General features: G+C 40.5%; 2 protein-coding genes across 3 annotated transcripts; both read right to left on the bottom strand.

Annotated features, from left to right (window-relative positions):
* Positions 1–328: 328 nt before the first annotated feature.
* On the bottom strand, positions 329–5,295 carry LOC148868017 (putative LRR receptor-like serine/threonine-protein kinase IRK). Its single transcript, XM_088969301.1, has 2 exons — positions 2,672–5,295; positions 329–2,131 (listed from the first exon to the last, which is right to left on the bottom strand). The coding sequence occupies exons 1-2, from the start codon at positions 4,129–4,131 to the stop codon at positions 679–681; spliced, it is 2,913 nt and encodes a 970-aa protein (XP_088825427.1). The 5' UTR covers positions 4,132–5,295; the 3' UTR covers positions 329–678.
* A 3,017-nt stretch (positions 5,296–8,312) lies between these two features.
* LOC148868016 (vacuolar-sorting receptor 1-like) lies at positions 8,313–17,623 on the bottom strand. Of its 2 annotated transcripts, XM_088969298.1 has the most exons (12): positions 17,159–17,623; positions 15,848–16,540; positions 15,157–15,245; positions 14,979–15,048; positions 14,805–14,888; positions 14,357–14,433; positions 14,005–14,086; positions 13,317–13,399; positions 12,806–12,872; positions 9,641–9,769; positions 8,946–9,052; positions 8,313–8,810 (listed from the first exon to the last, which is right to left on the bottom strand). In XM_088969298.1, exons 1-12 carry the CDS (start codon positions 17,448–17,450, stop codon positions 8,712–8,714), a joined length of 1,872 nt encoding a protein of 623 aa, XP_088825424.1. In that variant the 5' UTR covers positions 17,451–17,623; the 3' UTR covers positions 8,313–8,711. The 2 variants fall into 2 exon arrangements, with proteins under 2 accessions (XP_088825424.1, XP_088825425.1); XM_088969299.1 differs by lacking the exon at positions 9,641–9,769.
* Positions 17,624–21,631: the final 4,008 nt, after the last annotated feature.

The raw sequence follows: 21,631 nt of genomic DNA, 5'->3' as shown, positions 1-21,631 counted from the left end.
GTCGTCAGAAATCATAATAACCCCTCAAACCGATGTAGCTTAATAGTAATATTCGTTCAGCTTTGCGGTTCCTGGTTCCACTTCCAACTTGACAGCCGGTTCTACTTCTACCACACACCATTGGATCGTAGGGGGTAGGTAGGGTCTCCTGTTTGCTTCACTTTACATACATACCATCATCCATCCATCCATCCATCGTACAATACAAATCTCCTGATTTTATATTTTTTGAATGGCACGCAAAGAGCGGTAGTAGTACAGTCTCCACTCAAGTGCAAAAAAATTGAACCAATAATGACTTGAGAAATTCAGCCACAATACAAAACAATTGGTTCACAACTCAGATTTCAAAAGGGCTTCCAAATTGAAACCCGGTGAAAAAGAATCCGGCAATATTATAATAACAATAGAAATAATGACATAATCTAAGAAATGATGACACACAAGAAACTACATACAGAAACCTCCAACACCTACAGAAAACAAACGAGTGAATAGGAAATTTCCTAAAAACCAAAAATTACAACAATCAATTTCTCTCTCTCTCTCTCTCTCTCTCTCGCTGTGTAATTAGACTGCTAAACTAGCCGGATTCTTCTTCGCCGGAATACCCATTATCCATCCCTTCTATGTTCTCCCTTTCTAGTTGTAGTAAATTAAAAAAAAAAAAAGTCAAACTCATACCAACTCCTCTTGGCCTTCGGATGGGCACCTGATCAATTCCAATATATTAACCACTTCTGCCATGTCCGGCCTATTTGATGGCACCTGTGAGGTACAGATCAACCCTAGCTTCATCACTGGAATTGCTTCCTCCGCTAGGAAGTTTCCACTGAGCCTCCCGTCCACGCACTGCTCCACCCTACCTTCTTCTAATGCCCCTCTCACCATGTCACACAGCACCACCACGTCATCCTCCATATATTCCACAGGCCGTTTCCCTGTCACCACTTCTAACAACAAAACCCCAAACCCATATACGTCACACTTCTCCGTTATCTTCACTGTCCGACATGCAAATTCAGGCGCCATGTACCCAAGTGCACTCTGTATCTTGCTGCTTAAAACATAGCGATCAAGCATCGGTAGCAGCCTCGCCAATCCAAAATCTCCAACCTTTGGCTCCCCAGTGCTGTCAATCAGGACGTTGCTTGCTTTCAGATTGTAGTGGATTATGTCCAGTTGGTGCAAGTGAGCCAGGCTTCTTGCCGTCCCTAGAATTATGTTGAACCTCCCATGCCATGAGAGGAAGCTTCCACCCGCTCCTTCATGCAAGTGTTTATACAAACTCCCACCAGAAATAAACTCATAAATAAGGAGTTGCAGTGATGGAGTCCAGTAATAGCCTTCGAGCGCCACAAGATTAGGGTGCCGAATCTTCCCCAACTTCTTTACTTCTCTCTCAAAATCTTCCTGGGACTTAACAAGGCTTGACACAGTAAGCTTCTTGATGGCAACTGGATGGCCATCTCTGAGTACCGTACGGTATACAGCTCCAAAACCACCACGGCCAAGTTCACAGTCCTTGTTGAGCAGGGCATGGGCCCCGGCACTGAAATCAGGGTCACCAGAAAACATGACAAGCTTGCCTGAGTTTGCATCGGTGGTAGGAGAATGGCTGAAGTCATCAACACCCGAAAGCGTGAGGGCTGCAGCAGAACGTGAAGTAGATGACCGCACACGGAGGTTGAGGACAGTGACAGCAACCACGCCGAGGGCAATCACGACGGCAGCACCAATTGCAATTAGGGCAGAGATGCTGAGAATGATCTTCTTGGGGTGAAGGTTAGGAGAGAATGAACCCATGCCAGAGGAATCAGAAGATGAGTTAGGGTTAAGGACAATTGGTTTGGGAAGGACAGCAGGGCACGAGCGGTTAACAGCAGAGCCACAAAGGGATGGATTACCAGAAACTGAGGAGGGGGAGATAGTGTTGAAGAAGCCACCAGCAGGTAACTCTCCTTGGAGGTGGTTGTGGGAGATATTGAAAGACAAAAGATAGGGGAGATTGGCTAGCTGCTTGGGCAGGCTTCCAGACAGATTATTCAGGGCTAAATCTACAATTTTGAGATTGGTGAGATTTGCTAAGGTTGCAGGAATCGGACCTGAGAAGTTGTTCTGCGACAGGATCCTATGCAAAAAAAAAAAAAAGGAAAAAAATATTCAGATTAGAAACTTACAATAATGATAACAAGTACAAAATCTCGAGACAATATTATCCCACGTCAGATTAACTCCTTGTTGTCTGGCCCTCATTATCAAAATTTAAACAATAGAGCAGTGATTTCTATAACCAATGCAACTAAAGCATCACCACAAGCAATGGTGGAAGAAGAATGTGAATTTTCAATAAGTTGAAAACAAGATAGTTTATTCCTTTTTTTTGTTCAGTTTCCAGGAAAATGGAAAAAGGCATATCTGTATTCAGCCCTCCCCTCCCAAAGACCCCAGATAGCTGGGACAGGCATTGGCTAATGGCCTTTTAGTTTTCAGCAAAACAATTAAGAACCTTGGATTTACAAAACAGTGCGAAAATAATAAATACTTGTGACGGAATGAGCCAATCAAATGATTTTTTATAGATCATACAGCATAAAGCAAAGCTTGAAATTTCATAGTGATAATAAACCTTCAAAGCAGAAATGAAACAGCAAGGGGACACAGAACTTACAGAGATGTTAAGGACAAACACTTCCCAATCTGGAATGGAATTTTGCCAGCTAGGAAGTTCTTCTCCAACCTCAGTTCCTTCAAAGAAACAACTTCCCCAATTTCAGATGGGATGCTACCATTCAGTCTGTTCTCACTCAAATCAAGAATAGTTACAGCCTTCAAATAACCTATACTTGTTGGGATAGAACCAACGAGAGAGTTCCTGGATACATTCAAGATCAGCAAGTTGCTAAAAACCCCAACATTCCCGGGAATTTCACCAGAAAATGCATTATCTGACAAATCCAAGACCTGTAGGTTACTATATGATGGCTCCATTGATAGGGGGGAAGGATTTTTTATCACTCCACTTAGTCTATTCTCTGAAAGGGAAACCTTCTGCAAGTCCAATCCAAAAATCCATGCTGGTAGGTTACCTGTCAATGAATTTCGACTAAAATCGATGATCAATAGGTTTTTACAGTTGCTCAAGGAATCAGGCACACCTCCAGTAAACCCATTACTAGACAGGTTTAACAGTTTCAGTGATTGAAGATTCCCCAATGAATCTGGGATGCCACCAGCAAACATATTCCCGGACAGATCTACAGCCTCAAGGCTTCTCATTTCTCCAATCACTGCCGGAAGTTCTCCACTAAATAGATTGCCATGCAAACTCAGAGAACTACACATGGTAAGTCTCCGCATTGAATCTGGAAGGCTCCCAGATAGAGAATTCTCGCTGAAATCAATCAACCTCAAGAGTGAACAGCCTCCTATATCATCAGGTAATTGCCCCGAAAACCGGTTCTTCCGTAAATTCATTGATCTCAAATTATATGAGCTTTCCATACCTTTTGGGATCACGCCCTCCAGTAGATTGTCTGAAAGATCAAGTGATCGAAGGCCATTCAAAGACCAGATTCCAGATGGCAACGGGCCAGATAGCTGATTGGAGGAGAAATTAAGACTCGCAATGGTTGAACATGAGATCAAACTCTGGGGGATCTGTCCTGACAAGTTGTTCTTGGCAAAGGATATTGCTCTTAAAGAACCACATTGCAGGAAAAAATCATCTCGTATTGATCCTGACAGACTGTTATCACTAAGATCAATGATCCGCAGGCCCTCAAGTCGTGCAAGATTGGGGTTTATGCTCCCCGTGAAATTATTGTTTGAGAGGGATAGTTTGCGAAGGAATTGCAGTTGGAGGAGTCCTCGGCCAATACGCCCAGATAGAGAGAATCCATCAAGAACAAGCTCAGAGACCCGGTTGGTCCTGGGGTCGCATTTTACTCCTACCCAATTGCAGGGGCTGTCATCGTCTTCATTCCAAGATATCAATTTCGACTCTGGATCTTGGAGGTCAGCCTTGAAGACAATTAGCCCAAGAACGTCGTCATTGAGAACTGAATCCAAAGATCTCACAAAAAGCGGGACTAAGACAAGAAAGGAAAAAAACCCAAGTAGCTTTCCCATTTCAACAGCTACCTGAGCAGATGTTAAGCGGCCATTGCACTGTAGGAAGCTTCTCACAACCTCCAAAACGAGTTTCAAAGGCAAAGAGAAGTAACAGCACTGAGAAATCTCAGATGTAATAACCAGAACTGTGGAGAAATTTTTCTAAAAACACGATTCTGTGACCGGGTTTACAGTTAGGGCTGGAAAGGACTGATTCACGAACTAAACCTTCAACAAATAGTAAGTACCTCTAGATTGATGTGTTTGTCTATGTTTGTGTGGGGGGAAGATGTTCAAATGAACAATTCCGGTCCATTTCTAGAGAAAGTAAGCCAATAGCACTAGCATTGTTTGTTTTCTAACTGATATGAGCTGAAAGGCAAAAGTTGTTGAGATTACCTGTAGAGACGAAAAAGCAGATAAAGACCTCCAACAAAACACGAAATGACCGATTCAACAAGGAAAAATCTCGTTAGCAGATGATTTCGAAGCTACTACCGGAAAGGAATAACCAAAACGAGAAGGCTCTATAAGGCAAAGCAAACCATACCAAGAATGACTAGAATCTTCAGTAAAGAAACCCTAGAAATAACTAACATGCCAAAACGCCCCTATTTCAAGCTTGGAACTGAAGGCTAATTCGGGATCCACCGCACTAAACTTTAAGAGTTAGGATATCAGACTCAATAAAGTGAGAAACAAGTGGTGGAACAACTCCTGGCGATTGGCCTTCACTTCGTCGGAAATGCCGCCGGAACCTGAGACGACGCAACACAATAGACTGGTCTCTTGAACCGAAACGGGAAAGTTACGGGTTTTAGCCTTAGTTTAAGCGGAAAACCTTCGAGAAAGTCGTCGGTAAGAGCTGAATCGGCGGGAGACATAAAAAAAAGTTGCCAACTTCAGTCGCCATTAAAGAGCTTTCTGCCCATCTGAAAGAAATAGGCAAATAGCTTCTTTTTACTATTAGCAGCGAAAATCAGGTAGATGTGCCCTCTTTTATTTTTTTCAGTACACGTGGTAGAAGAAGCTTGGGTCAAACTTAATCCTATGTGGAGGACAGGAGGCGTTTTGGTCACTAACTGCTTTATGACGTGTCCATCACGTCCAATGTTCGGCGCGCTTTGCCGGAGAATGATATCCAACACCAAGAGGTAACCTTTTTGGAAATTTACAAATTGCAATTATCCCATATTCCCACCTTCGATCCGACCCATAGTCCAGCCAGATCAGGAATTCCGAATTCAGGTTCATTTAAATTGTCAACCTAATAAAAAAACCCGATGACCCGATCGGTCGAACCACTTACCAATGGATCTTAAATTTCATTCTCTGTCATAAAATATTTTGGAAAAATCTATGATGCACGAAACTACCCCGTAAAGCAAAAAAAAAAAAACCTTAACTAGTGAGGCAATGAATATATACATCACAGTGAACATATTTGATGTTGTTAAAGTTAGGATGATAAGTACATCTTTTAAAATTAAAATGTGAATCAAATAAGTAGACCATATAATGCCTTTAATGTGATTGGTTGAAATCTTGATTTAACATGTAACATATATTCATAAATGTAATATAATTGGATTCATTTTTTTACTCTTGAAGAATTTTATTCAAGTCTCGAAGACTTGGTATCCCACTTTTAGACCTAATATTCATCTAAATCCACTTATTTCTTTGTGTTTATAGTCATTGTTATCATTAGTGTGTCAATAGTTGTTCTTTATCAACCTATTGTTGTTTAAGCTTTAAAATGATGAATATATAACATTAAAGATATGTCTAATTTTTTACAATTTTGTTATATTTGTTATATTTTTATGTAATGTTATATATTTTTGCAAAAAAAAAAAAAAAAAAGGATTTGCAAGACTTAAACCTTAGTTACTGGAATGAAAAATATTCATTAAACTACATCCAACATACATGCTAAATTATATATATATATTATCATGTCAACATTGGGTTCATTATTTTAAGCTTATTTTAATATAAACAACTTGAAAAAGATAATCTAAAAGTATATGTTATATTTTTACTGCTCATGTTTTTTATTTGAATGAATGAAATGGTAGAAACATGATTTCACTATTCAACCCTTGACTGAAATAAGCAAAACGGTCTTACATCCTGTCCTAAGTATGATAACATTGTTGTGAACATCGAGGGGTGTTCTCCAACATGCATGATTTTGTTTTCTAAATCAAGAACATCTATGACATCAACGAAATCATATTGGTTTTTGCTGATGTGGCAATTTATTTTTGTTCAAAAAAAACAAAATTATATATATAACAGTATATCATTTTAAATGGCTGAAATTGAATAAGGTGCTGAATTGATTAGTGTTAAGGAACAGCCAGTCTTATTAAAAATATGTTGTTTGGGGCAAAACAAAACTCCTTTTTTTAAAACCACGGAGATTCGCACCTACAATACAATTCAGTTTGGAAAGAGTATAAATATAAATATATACTATATATATGTATATATTAGTATTTGCTCGATAAATATTTGTATTTGCACTCTTTCCAAACTGAGCCAATAATAGTCGTCCGGCTGTTTGATTTGTTCATGTTCTGAGTTTGACCGAGGTCTATAGTTGTCTGACTAATTCCCGTGTGTTTCTGGTTATATTAATTAAAGGAAAAAGGGTAGGGACAAGGTGGGGAGATGGGTAGATGGATAAAGGAAGCGGCAAAAGCATTAAAAAAGTGTTAAAAGTGATGGGAGGTGTGGATTGTGGGGCTATTAAAAATTAAAATAAAAGTGAGAGGAGGTAGTGGAGGAGACAGTAAGTGCGTCTCTCAAAACTCGGTAGTGTAGAAGTGTGCGCTGTGGCTGTGCGGAAGGAACCCCATCAATAGACAGACACACAGACAGACTTTACCATATGTCAAATTTTGGACAGAGGAACCGACGGTGAATTAATTTTCAAATTCGTATCGCCTGAGTTTCGACTTTAAAGGGATTTTCGAGTCTACGACAAAAGCATTTACTGATTATCGATTAATGCATTGCAATTGAATTTGTAGTTGCAGGTAACCTACTTAATTATTCATTCCTTTCGAAAATGAAGAAACCAAATTAATAAAAAGCCTTGAGACTCCTTATCTTCTCCACTCCGCTCTCCTTTTCCGAGTCCTGTCTTCATCATGTCGGTGATCCGCCTCCAGCGACTTCTTCCTTTTTGAGCTCCAATGACTTCCACCCCATTTGCTTTCGTCGTTCAAAAAAGTTGCAGATATTGCTGATCTTGCACAACTCATTACTTGTTTGGTGCAGATGGTAGACTGGTGTCGTGGTTTTATTCCATGTCCACACAATAAAGTTTTCCGCCCACATTCCTCCCGAGAACCCAAACCATTATCTATGTTTTAAACAACAATTTCATCCGAGTGTTGATTCGAGGTGCATTGGGGAGAGAGGAGCAACGAATAGTGGGAATCTTGGCCTCTTGGGTTGAGATGAGAGACCCGTTTAAAAGCTGCCACCTGACTACGCAATTAAAAGACCAAAAACTAAGGTGACCCATTTTCCATCTTACCATGAAAAGACTATATATGATAATGAATTAATTCGATGTTAAATTAATTCCATTAATTGCTTAAACCATTAAATTGAATCAATTCATTATCTGCAACAGTTGGTGGTACGCTGGTAGAACAGACCCATCTGAAATTCGCCTTTCATTCCTAGCTACCCATTCACAATAGCATTCACAAATCACAATAGAGTTGGACCAGATTCTTCCTGGCTCTGTCTTAAATCTATTAACACCCCAAACTTGGACGGATCCAATATTTGTTGACCCAGGGTCCCAGGCCCTACCAATGTTTCTTATTCTGGAGGCCATGTCTCGTTGAAGATAGTAGTGAACCGAGACGCAGTCGAGTACTTGCTTTCCCATGGACATGGCTCATGGGTGGCGAAATTTTCTTTTCTGTGTTGGGGTGTGCAATAATTAATTGCTGAATTTTCTCCCCTCACTTATCCAGTGAATAGGATTAATAAAAAAATAGTATAGTAGTATGTATTTAATAGGGGAAAAAAATGCAAAGTTAGTTCAAGTAATGTTTTCTTTTTCATGTTGTGGCTTGAAGTCTGGTGTAAATTATATATGGTACCCACCTACCTACAAAACTAATAACCAATCAACTGGTATTCATTCAGATTCACGTGGGCTTCCCTAATTGGTTAAAGTTCTTCAGGTATCATACCTTTCTTTCTGCTATCATAGAAATTGCCTTCTAATATTAACCGGATAATGCTTGCTAATGCTAGGTTGAAGGGGCATAATCACCAAATCACCTAGCTGCCCTGCCTATCTGTGGCAGCGGGAACTGGGAACCAACCATGACAAGTTTTCATAGACAGACTCGGCTTGTACGTGGATTAGGTTGCCAGTGTGTCTGAACTCTGAACAAAAAAGGGCAAAAATTCTACAGAACCCACTAGTAAACTAAATTAAGCACATACACGTACAGACAGAGTAACAGAGACGAAGCTCCCCCCATCGACAAAGCAATCAACAGGTGGCACAGGGAGGGTATATGATCAAGCGCAAAACCTTGCTCCTCGATGCTGCAGTTTCAAATGTTTCCATGGTGTATGTGATTAGGGACCTCTCCCTGACTATCCAATGGCATGTATTGCGCCATGATGGCCCGGATTTCTGAATCCATGTATCTCTGCATGAGATTCACCAACCATGAGAATTTAGAAATGCCAAGAATGTATACGAGCATAATCATCAACTCTTTTTCTTTGGGAATCTGGGGGGTGAACAACTGAGGACAGAGTAACAAAAGGATGTCAAAACATACCCGGATTCTATACTTGTACACGCCATACCCTATAACACCAACACCAGCCAAGGCAAGGACCATGACCCACACAAAGTTCCAGCTGACGGTGGAGGTACCCTCTTTACCTGTATATTCATTCCATGGGTGAAATTAATGGCGCATACAGCGAAAAAGAATAGGCAGTAAAATTTTTCCAAGAAAATTTAAAAAACAAACATCTAAAGACAACTGGTATGGTAGACTTTATGACACATCTTCGTAGTATGGTACCCATAATTCCTAAACTCTCCAATACTTAAAGATGAAAGAGAACTCAGACAATAAAAGAGAGCAAGAAACAAAAGCCAAATCATTCCAAACTATTCCAATAATAATTAGATGTCTAGGCGTTAAGAGTATGGTAGAGAAATTATAGATTAATATATGAGAATTTCATGATTCACAGACACTACTATTAACTAATCTATGCCTTACCCAGCACAAAGAAAAGAAAAAAGGTAAAAGGAAAACAAAGTTGTCAGTTGATACTAAACTAAACGAGTTCTTAGTAGAGTATAATTGACATTTATAGTCAATATAAGAAGCTAGAGAACCAATGTCCAGTTGACCACTTCATACTAAATGATAACCCGAGTTCCTTTCTATTAAGAGACAATGGGATCTCATGTGGAACAAGCACAAAAAAAAAATGATGCTTGTATAGAGAAACTCACTTATGCAAGTATCGTGCTCTTGCATATACAATAAATTGCCACTGCAGCTGCACTCGTAGCTACCCCATGTGTTCTTGCATTTACACTCAGGACATTGGCAAGCAAGCTTTTCCTTGCATTCATCCACATCTGGAACACAGCAAGAAGTTTTATGATCGTTCATACAAGAACAAGATAATAGAAAGAACCAGATAAATTGAATCAATGTGTTTCCTGATTGCCACCACTCTTTTAGTTGGCAATTTTTAGAAGGTCAAAGAAAAAAAAAATAGTCAGGTATATCACCCTGTACTACCAACTAAATTACCAATTATCAGTGGGACACCCCACCACAGATCATAAAACTCATACTTCTTCTACTGTCTTAAGGGTATAATGTATGAACTAAGATTACGACCCATCCAGAAACTATTAGACCAACTCTAGGGTGCAGAAAGTAAATTGCACCATGTATAATCAGATATCTGTACTTGACCATACCCCAAGATAAACCACATAAAATTTGTTTTTGTCCATTGGATGGTTTGGTGGTGAGGGTTTCCTGAACCTATATGAAACATCTGCACAGGATGATAGAGGCAGAATTTAAATTGAAGGGGCAAGAAGTGCCAAGGGCAGACCAGAAAAGGACATAGGTTGAGAAATAATGAGAAATGAGCTAAGGGCCCATAGTTTAACAATGGATGTGGCATTGAATAGAACAAAACGGTAGAATAGAATTCATGTAACCAACATCTGGACATGGCTTAGATGATGATGGTGATGATGATATTTATCTCAAGATTGTATAAGATACAGATTGAAGTTCCTAAATTGATGGCATATAATCATGAACCCACTTCAAAATCTTTGGGGGTTGAGGGTATCAATATATCCAAGCAAGGTTCAAAGTATTGATCGGGCGTATCGTATCATATCTTTGGGTGCCCAATCACCTGTATCTTTGGGGGTTGGGGGTATCAATATATCCAAGCAAGGTTCAAAGTATTGATCGGGCGTATCGTATCATATCTTTGGGTGCCCAATCACCTGTTTACAGATGTTTTTGGGAACCCCTTCTTTAAATAATATATAATTATACTTAAAACTGAAATTTGAAAAAAAAAAGCTAAAAAAAATAAAAGGCACATCACTTAAAGTACGAATACACCTCTGCAAATACAGAGGTGTATCGATACTTTGAACCTTGTGTCCAAGAAAATCCAGTTTAGGTCCCCAACAGCATCCAATTTATAACAGTCCCTTTGCAGTTAGGTTCTTCCACTTTTTTGTCCACCAAAGCAAGATCAGTTCTTAGAGAAGTCAAACTAGAAAAGCCCAGCTCCATAAATTGCATGCAACTTGTCACTTCATTATAAATTTGTTTTTCATATAATTCAGCACTTGGTATAGCTGTTGAGAATGTACAAAATCATACTTCATGGTATTTTTTTTTTTTTTGGATCCAATGATGGTTATTCTGTTACTTAAGAAGGTTAGGCACATTAAAGTTGCAACTTGTTACCTCATCATAAATTCAGTTGTCATATATTGCAACACTTGTTTGTCATGTATTACAGCACTTGGTTTGGTATAGATGTTACAAGATCAAGTATCATGGTATTGTTTGGATCCAAGTGATGGTTATTCTGTTACTTAAAACATAAGGTTAGGCACACTAAGGCTTAATCCCCTCTTTTGCCATCTTCTGGTGCTCTCTACTTTTAAAGGTGTTGACAGTCCTTTATCTAAGGTGAGTTATTGTTATGGTCACACCAACCGGCAGCGCACTGCGGCGCAGTCATAGGCAGCAGCACGCACAGCTGGCCGCACAGCAGCAGGCACCGCCTGGCAGCGCCGCACAACAGCACACACCGCCCGACAGTGCGCAGCACGCATTGCACGGCAGCAGCACCGCGAGACGCGCGCACCGCCTGGCAGCAGCAATAAGGCGGGGCCCACATGACAACTCATCAGGATGGGCCCACACTTATCCTACCACATCAGCTCTGCCTGCCAACTCACCACCAGCTTACCTTATCCCTTATCTTATCTTATTCTTTTCTTATTTTATCTTCTTAAGAGTTATGAGTTTTAGTTTGAGTAGGAAATTAGGAGTTTTAGTTTGAGTTGGATTACCCTAGCCTAGCCGAATCCAACAAGGAATTCCCTTCTGTAATCTCCTATTTAAGGAGCTACGAATTGAAGTAAAGGATTCAGTTTTCGCAGTCAAGAAAGAGAGTGAGGAGAGTTCGGGTGATCTCTTGGACAAATCACCCACGCGATTGCCACCATAGGGTCTGTACGCAAGGGCAAGGGCAAGGGAAGACAGGAGTCTCTCCTGAGGGACTGACCCATGACGAGATCCTACGCGTGGGCCCATAACAGTTATACGATAAAGAACCAATTATTGGGAGAGAATTCTTTGTGATATCCCAAGACTAACTTAAATTGTGTAAATGGCTTTCTCGTGTAAACCTTCTTACAATTTGTTTATGCATGGAATCAGTCCTTGTTGAGTTCTATAGCAAATTTACGGTTCCTATTGCAAAGGAAACTAAATCAAAATGGTAGTTAGTAAATAAAAAGGCATCTGATAATGGTAAACAAAAAAGCAAGCTCAAGACAAAGTACAACCATTTCAAAGTTGAATTTCCTGCTATTTGAAGAAGCTCATGAAAATGCCAATCATCTTTTTCATTCATTGCAATTTCAGTGAGGGAATGTAGGCTTACTTCTTGGCAGTTTTTAGGTCAAGATGATGTTTTTACATACTCTTAGGAAATTCTTGACTCTTGAGATACAAGAAAACAAAGCAATAAAGCAAAAAGAACTTGAGTTGTGATGTTATCCCTTAGCTATAGTGTGTTATATGGAAGGAGAGGAACACTAGAATTTCTAGTAACAAGGCATACATTTCTTCTTAACTGTCCGTCCACAAAGAGTTCAGGTAAGTATACTTTTCTTGTATATGAATCATAAATAGCAAAAGTATTGGCTTTTCCAGAGTCTATTGATGGCTCCTGCTGTATCTAATACAAATATTTATTTGCATCTAATACAAATATTTATGATAGAACTAAAATTACAGGTAGTCCCTCTGCAAGCCTAATGGTCCCCATCAGAACTCAGAAACTAACATATGACAATAACTAGAGAAACTAAAGGTTAGAAAACTGGAAGTACCTTCACATGAATTAACTCCATCACCTTTGAATCCTGGAGGACATTTGCAACCCTTGGAATGATCTTCCTGAAAACCATAATGGCAACCTACTTAAATCACAGATACCAAAAAAATAAAAACTATACAGTGTTGCATGACGATCCAAAATGGACAATGTGCCTGTGTCAGACATGCATTGATGTCCAACATTCCATGGATTCTTGAGGACACTTCTATACAGCAGTTCCTTTTTATCTCCTAACTTATTTGACATAAATGAACAGATAATGTACAAGACAAATTGTATCAAAGATTACTTGGTAACAGAGGCAACATTTAAGACCCATTTTTGCAAGCATATAATGTTAGAATTAAAAAAAAAAAACTATTTTAATAGTATATATTTTTCCATAGACATGTCTGCATGTCCATGTTTTCTCATCTTTCCAGGCAAACTCTTGACACGTGTTAGATTCTAATCTCATGTACGAGCAACACTGTTTCTGTAGCATGTAATATTGAACCACTTACTATGCAGGCAGAGAAAGTCTTGCCATCTTGAGTTTTCTTCCAACAACCACCATTGTTAATTTCACAGCGTAAAGCTCCTGAAGCTGTTGAAGCAATGATTAATCAGTTGATTAAATGAGATAAATATACATATGACAGAATAAGAATAATATATAGTTAACAAAAGGTTGAATGTGATGCATGTCTTTAAAATACAATTCCTCTACGAAAAAAGCAAACCTTTGATTGGATCTAGATCCTAGGAATACTCAAAATGAATACAAATCCTTTCTAGTCTGATGTCAATATTAAGTGGACAGGATAAATAAATTTAAGATTCTAGGAATTTGATACAAGTACATATAACTTCTATTCTAAGAATTTGGTTTCCACAAAAAATCATCATTTCATAAAACATTCTAGCTTTTTTTTTCCAGATTAGCATCTTTTCAATAATCATTAGGCCTCTATCTATGTTAGAAGTACCATAGATATGCAGAATAATTTCCATCTCAACATACATGAGAGAAGTAAGAAATGGAGATCAAAGCTATCAATGATCAGATGATCACCAGAATTTAGAAACTTCTAACTTTGAGGTTGATATGCAATACTATATTCAGCTGGTAGATTGGTGAAACATAAAAGTGCATTGGATTTATGTAAATGAACACATATGCAGGCATCTTAAGCACAAAATAGCATTTACCTTCACAATGGGTATACCCATCACCAACAAACTTCACACCTCGAACAACAGGGCACTCACACACTCTTCCTCGAAATGTATCCTATAGAGAGTTAATGTGAAAAACATTAGAAATATCACCAAAGGTAAAAAAAAGACTCGACAGAAAATTTATATAAATTGAGAAGAGAAATGGTGTATGTTATTATAAATTTATAATAACAAATACAAAAAAAATGAAGGTGGTGAAGTAAAAATGAGAAATAGCTCATAGTCCAACTGTATTATTTAAAAATTAACTGAAAGAAAAAGAAAAACATGAAAGAAGAGGGGAAAGGATGTGCAAGACAAAAAAGTTGAAATGAGAGAGTACCTTGCAAGCAGTAATGTTAGCAGCTTTGTCTTGCCAGCATCCACCATTATTTTCCAAGCACTCATTTGTTTCTATATCTGCAGGAATTGTAGAGAAGATGAGTACCAACTTTCACTAACAGGTAATAGGACATACATGACGGAAATAAGGCCAGCATCACACAACCAATCCTACCCAAGATTCGGAGGGTTTAAGAATTAGGCAAGCTAAAAAGAATGGTTGGGGGAAAATGTTTATGCATGGACAAGGATAGTTGGCTACCCAGGTAGTATAATTTCAAGGCTACATGCCCCACCAGGACATGGCCGCCTTATGGAATGAGACAGATGAGTTAACAGAATATACATAGTAAACCAGGCTATATAACAACCGGTATAATAGATCACTGGTATTAGAGCAATATCAACAAGGTACATAAATGCAGACACGCTGAAATAGATTTTCTAACCTTCACTTAAACAAACAGCTGGCTCAGTAGTCTCCTGGAAGCCTGCACATATTGCTTTAAGAACAGCTCCTTTGTCCAATTTACCTGCAACAGTTGAACATAAATATTAGAGATCAAAAGGGAGAATAACATTAGATAGATCTGCATATAGGCCTTAAATTAACTGTATCAGACCTCTATATTGTCTATTATTGATGACAAGAGTTGGCAGTATCGTAACATCTCCGCGAGAACCTTTGCCAATCTAAATATGGGATCAAAGATAAGATCAGTAAAACAAAAATAAAGAATAAGATGAAGAAGAGAAAAGGATACAATTACATCATAGGTGGCCATGAAAGAACTGGATAACCTGTGCATCCTGTTCAGCTTTAAGCACTGGATTTTCAATATCTGCCTCTGTGTCTCCAATGCATTTGTCTATCTTCTTCAGATCAATACCTGTTAAGATATGTCAATCCATAACAATATTTAACATTAGAAGTTATAAGATAACCTTGACTACAATCCATGCATACGTTGGTTGATAGCCATTATCAAATTTCCTTTAAAGAAAGGAGCAAAATAGGAAATTGGCTTCTGATAGAATACATAATTATACATTTACCATTCCAAAAAAAATACATAACTATGTATTTTCTATATTTTTTAAATTTAGAAAAATCAAGGCCACTAAGCCAGAGGCTAATTCTTGGATGATCATATACTAACAACCATGCATATTGGAACTCCTAATAATTCATGCATGGGGGGGGGGGGGGTCAAAGGGGGTTTATTATAAAAAATAATTAAACTAAATTTGACGGTATGAATTTCAAAAAAAAACTACTGAATAGATAAAACTTCCGGAATGAATAAAGTGGAAAAAAAGAGAGATACTAACATCCTCCAGATTGAGTTATACACATATGAATTGCATAGTCTACTTCATTTCTTTTTCTCCTTCAAGGTAAGCATGTCAACCTAAATTAAAGGCATAAAAAGGTATACAGACACTTTAGAACCATTTGATATCTGAACAAAGCTAAAGTGTTCGAACCTACCAAGAGATCGGATGACTTGGTCTGCACACTCCTTGGTGTACTTATTCTCTTTCATTGGGCAGCGAATTGAAAAGTCAGTTACATAGTCCCACCAAAGCCATGGTTTTCCACTTTCATTTGCAACCCTAAACAGGCAAGCCTGACGTAAATTCTGAACCACTACATCCTTTCCATCATACCCTTTACTGAAGTCCTGTTCAGGATCTGGAGCACAATACCTCCCATGGTTTATGCACTGAGACTTGCACTGCTTGCTCAAAGTAAAAGCCTCTGGACAGTACCAAGTAATGTAGTGTGGGGTGAATTGAGTGTAGCCCTTCTGCTCAAGTATCTGGGCTGCTCCTTTGAAGTTCCTGACAAACTCAATCTGGCTATCACATTTAGGACCACATTCGTCATTGCTATTTGTCCAGAATTCATACTCAACCCGCTCATCCGGGTGGGGGAGTGATTCCCTCCAATCCAAATTAATGTTAATCATGTCCCCATTTGATAGAGCTTTTTTTATGCCGTCCCCAAAACTCTTGCTAATAAGTGCCGAGGGTATGGTGATATTCTGTAGATAATCAGCACTTGAATTCTCTTCTTCTGGGGTGTCCATGGTGATCAAAGGTTCAATCTTGCCATCAGCAACAAGTATAGCTGCTGCGCCAGCTTTCTGCGCATTCCATGCCTTCAAGGTGAAGAAGCAATCTGCCAGCAATTGAAGGCTTATCGGTTAGAAGCAAGTTTTCACGATTCATTTTTTCCCAGTTCGCGTGTATATGAATCTATGGAAAACCAAGTTATCAGAAAGCACGGGAAACAAGGTCTATATATAATGCAAGAGACATCAAGATCAGTTCCCGAACTTCCTAAACCAATCTGCTGGGTCCAGAACATCAGATGCCAAAACTAGAAAACAGGTTCACACGGTAGAATGGGTAAGAATAAGAGCATTTTGAGTATAGCTCGGTTCGGCAACCAGGGATGAGATGTGAAACATTTTATATTGAGAAGAGCCCAATTCAAGATAATATAGAAGGTATACACTCAAACCAGGTGGAAATTGCAAATGCAACTGTTAAGTAGTTAATGCCCCAAAAAACAATTATTAATACCCAAAAGCCACCAAACTAAAAATTTCCACTACAAGCCGAGCAAAGGAAAAGGAAAAAGAATCGTCATTAATAAACAACATAAACTCATAGATCACAGAATTGATCAATCACGAGGAAGCATTTATGTCGCAAACAAATTAAAACTCAAGGAAGCTATAAGCTTACCCGGTTCGAAAAATATAAAAGCATATGCAGACAAAACATAACTGACCTCCTCTATCAGCAAGAAGAAAGGTCGGAAGACCTCCAGGCTTCGATTTGAATGATAGATCGACCTCGTTGAAGTCGTTGCATGCCTTTTGGTTCACTTTCGGGTAAACCACAGTCCCTACCATGGTGCCGCCATACTGAGGAACACCAAAATTCCCAATTGCGCATTCGTAAACACCTTTCAATGACTGCGGTGAAGTCACCCGTAAGCTATTCTTTTCCACCACAAATCTTCCGAGACAGGAACCGCAGAGAAACAAAGCCCAGATGAAAAATCGTAGCTTTTCCCTCATCTTCTCTCCAGAAGAGAGAATCCAAAGCAAATACGTTACTTGCTCAGTTTCTCTTAACCGACTGAAACAGAGGAACCCAAATCGAGAATAGAAAGGACACCGCCAGATCACAGAAGTTCAATAATAAAGAAAACCCGCATCACATTACTTAACAAAATATAAAAATAAAACTCATATCATAATAAAGTGCTCTATTTTTATTCCATCCCTCAAAAGTTAAAATTGTGACACGTGGCACCTTGTCACAATTAGAAAAACACCCGGCCAACTTCGTAAGTGACCCACCTGGGCACCTGTCTGGCCGGTCTGGCGCGACCTGCGCGCGGCCTGACACGTGCCTGCGCGACCTGCGTGCGGCCTAACATGCGCCTGCGCGCGGCCTAGCACGCAGCCTGCGCGAACTGTGCACGGCCTGCGCGACCTGGCCGACCTGGACCAGCCTAGCGCATGATTCGGCCAAGGCGCCAGCTTGATGACCTGATCTAGACACTGACCCGCCGACTGACACAGGCGCCAGCTTGACGACCTGATCTAGGCACTGTCCCGCCGACTGACACAGGCGCCAGCTTGACGACCTGATCTAGGCACTGTCCCGCCGACTGACACAGGCGCCAGCTTGACGACCTGATCTAGGCACTGTCCCGCCGACTGACACAGGCGCCGACCTGACGACCTGGCCTAAACACTGACCCACCGACTGACGCAGGCACCCCTCTGACAACCCGGCCCAGGCGCCGACCTGGCCGCCTGACACAAGCGCCAGCCTGACGACCTCGAGGAGTTCATCACCGCATCCCGGTTCTGACCGGATGCGACGAGTCTTACCGTTTGGAGGCTTTTCACCCACCTAACCCGCGAAGACTCCGGTATATAAAGACCTCACCCCCCAAAGGGGAAGAAGGGGGGGAAAAAAAGGGAAGTAACCCTGCTCTCTAGCTCTCTCATATTATCTTCAAAGCTCTCTACAATAAGAGTGCTAACTTAAGCATCGGAGAGCCCTTACCGGGAAAGTACCCCCGGGACCTCTGATTCAGTTCTCGCAGGTCCTTTAGCTCTCACCGCCCACGAAGAGGAGGAAAAGATGCAGTTCTCGGAAGTCCCTCAGCTCCCCCCCCATCTACAAGGAGGAAGAGATGGAGTTCTCGGAGGTCCCTCAACTCCCGCCACCTACAAGGAGGAGGAAAAGATGGAGTTCTCGGATGTCCCTTAGCTCCCGCCACCTACAAGGAGGAGGAAAAGATGGAGTTCTCGGAGGTCCCTTAGCTCCCGCCACCTACAAAGAGGAGGAAAAGATTGAGTTCTCGCAGGACTCTCAGCTCCCGCCACCTACAAAGAGGAGGAAAAGATGAAGTTCTCGCAGGTCCCTCATCTCCCGCAGCCTACAAAGGAAAGAAGACCGCCTCATGCTGAGGGCAGTCGGATTGCGCCGCACCAGGGAGCTCCAACATTCTCTAAGGCATCGACCGCCTAGTAGGGAGTTCGCCACCAAGGCAGTTCGCCCCCAGGCAGTTCGCCACCAGGGAGTTAGCCTCCAAGGCAGTTCGCCCTCGCCACCAGGGAGTTAGCCTCCAAGGCAGTTCGCCCTCGCCACCAGGGAGTTTCGCCCCCAGGCAGTTCGCCCCAGGGAGTTCACCCCCAGGCATTTCGCCACCAGGGAGTTCGCCCCCAAGCAATTCGCCACCAAGGAAGTTCGCCCCAAGGCGGTTCGCCCCAGGCAATTCGCCACCAGGGAGTTAGCCTCCAAGGCAATTCGCCCCCAAGGCAGTTCGCCACAAGGCAGTTCGCCACCGAGGCAGTTTGCCCCCAGGGAGTTCGCCCCCAGGCAGTTCGCCACTGAGGCAGTTTGCCCCCAGGGAGTTCGCCCCCAGGCATTTCGCCACCAGGGAGTTCTCCCCCAGGCAGTTCGCCACCAAGGAAATTCGCCCCAAGGCGGTTCGCCCCAGGCAGTTTGCCACCAGGGAGTTAGCCTCCAAGGCAGTTCGCCACCAGGGAGTTCGCCCCCAGGGAGTTCGCCCCCAGGCAGTTCGCCACCAAGGCAGCTCGCCCCCAGGTAGTTCGCCACCAAGGAATTCGCCACAAGGCAGTTCGCCACCAGGCAGTTCGCCACCAAGTAGCTCGTCACTAAGGTACGCCACCACCGGGTCGAATCACGAGGTACTTTGCCAAAAAATTTTACATCACAAAACATTGGTACGTGGCCGAAAACGACTAGATCAAGTATGAAATTCAAAAGTTCTTCACAGTCACAGGTAGATCATCGGTGCATTTAAGCTCTTCAGCTTGCTTAATCGGAAAGGTGAAGTTGTGAAGAAAGAGGAGATGGTTGTGTCTGTATCTGAAACGAGAAACTTCTTTCCAAGATTGTAATTGTATTCATCCACCACTCGACGACAACAAATAAAACTGCGGAGATCCGTAAATCTATATTGTAGTCTAATCCAAAGTCGTCACGGATGGAAGCTCAGTGGTAATTAATTAAACAACTTCTCTTTTACTTCTCTCTCTATTTTTATTTTTATATCTATCAATCAATTTAATCCATAAAAAAAAAATCAATTTAATTCATTGACATTTGGCTCGAAAGCTGAAACTATCCAATTTTAATGAGACCAACCCTTGACAACCATCTGATAGGAATAATAGCGTTCTTGGTTGGATACGACAAGTCATTCCGATTCCAATCCAATGGTTTCTTTTTGGAGACGTTATTGCACCGGTTAGATGGGGGAAGTCCTTGTATAAGTGAATTGAGTCTGTAATCCTTAAATCCTTATCAATCAACGGTTAGGATGATCGATATTGGTTCAATGTAGACTAGTATAGATTATAGAAATTAATTAAATAAGCCCAACATTTGATCTGTGAGAAGTGAAATCGCCACAAAAAAAAAAAAAAAAAAAAAGCATTTGTGAGAACTGAGAAAGAAAACAAAAATAAAGTAGCATAGCTCTGTGGGGCCCACCGCCCAGTTGAAGAACGACTCCTGACCGCTAAGCCAGCATCGCGTACCTTGCAAAACACGTGCCGCCTAGAGGATTCTAGTTCCACTGAGTACTGACCTCTTCCCCTTGAGATTGTGTTGGGCTGCAATGTGGGCCAGTTTGGATTGGGTTGACGTCAACTCCAATATCTAATCCAACGGTCCAACCCGATGTCTTAAACCTCACAACTCCAATCCAACCATTTTCCAAACAACCCCGCTAATACTTGCTAGAAGTTGCAACGATGGTTTTGGATTTTGGATTTTGGATCGGAGATCAAGTGTAGAAGTATTCCTCCTTTTTAGAATAACCTTGTATCCATCACCAAACATCACTTTAATCCTCATCCTTCTTTTTATCATCCAAAATGAAAATATCTCACCCTTCTAAAGAAATAATGATATTTGTTTATTATTCTAGCATTTCGTACTCGTAGCAGTGGTAGTAATAACCGTAAAAGGAGACGAAATGATGGATAGTGTGTGGGTGTGACATGGGATGAGTAGAGGAGGGATCAAGATTCGGAGAATGGATAGTGATATTAATTGCAGAACCCTAATTAGTAATTAGTTTGTTTGTTAAATAAAAATGCGGCAAAAATTATATTAGACGAATAATATATAAAAATTAAATACAAAAGAGAAATAAATTAAAGGGGGGGTGTGGGACCAGGGACCGTTTTTACTTGGACTTGTCCACATGGCCATTATTATTATAATACGCGGCAGATGTAAATCCAATTGTGAGGTGGTCCTAGCAGTGCACGTGCATGATATACATAGACATGTGGCAACTGGAAAGCAGTATGATGGTACGGAATTTTTTACCCTCACTCTCACCATTGAATTGACATCAAGTAAACCTATTGTGATAACGTTAAAGGATAGTGCCACTGCCAATGTAAGGGTGTCAATTGATCCGTTTTAGATTGCATCCTGTCGAGTCTAAAATCAATTTCGACGTATTCTAAGGATCAATATAAGAATTATAGGATTGAATCAATTTGATTCAAAATATTTATTAGATTAGATTGGACTTGGTTCATTTATAATAAATTTATATTGGATTAAATTAATATCTGGTTTATTAATATAAGATAAGAATATATGTATCAATGGATCATGTTTGGATTGAAATTAATCTAAATCAAAATGAATTTAAACAGATTGAACTGTTCAAACATTGAATTAGACTGATTCA

This window comes from Nelumbo lutea, chromosome 2 (genome assembly GCF_056320005.1).
Source record: "Nelumbo lutea isolate HS-2025 chromosome 2, American lotus-T2T, whole genome shotgun sequence".
Lineage (NCBI taxonomy): Eukaryota > Viridiplantae > Streptophyta > Magnoliopsida > Proteales > Nelumbonaceae > Nelumbo > Nelumbo lutea.
The sequence above is the reverse complement of the archived record's forward strand: the minus strand, read 5'-3'. Positions and strand labels throughout refer to the sequence as shown.

Coding starts and splice junctions, on each gene's coding strand:
- LOC148868017 (XM_088969301.1), bottom strand. CDS start 4,131: ATGGGAAAGCTACTTGGGTTTTTTTCCTTTCTTGTCTTAGTCCCGCTT. Junction 2,132..2,671: donor TGTTTGTCCTTAACATCTCT/GTAAGTTCTGTG, acceptor TTTTTTGCATAG/GATCCTGTCGCAGAACAACT.
- LOC148868016 (XM_088969298.1), bottom strand. CDS start 17,450: ATGAGGGAAAAGCTACGATTTTTCATCTGGGCTTTGTTTCTCTGCGGT. Junction 14,434..14,804: donor AGCTGTTTGTTTAAGTGAAG/GTTAGAAAATCT, acceptor CAATTCCTGCAG/ATATAGAAACAAATGAGTGC. Junction 13,400..14,004: donor TGGGTATACCCATTGTGAAG/GTAAATGCTATT, acceptor TTGCTTCAACAG/CTTCAGGAGCTTTACGCTGT.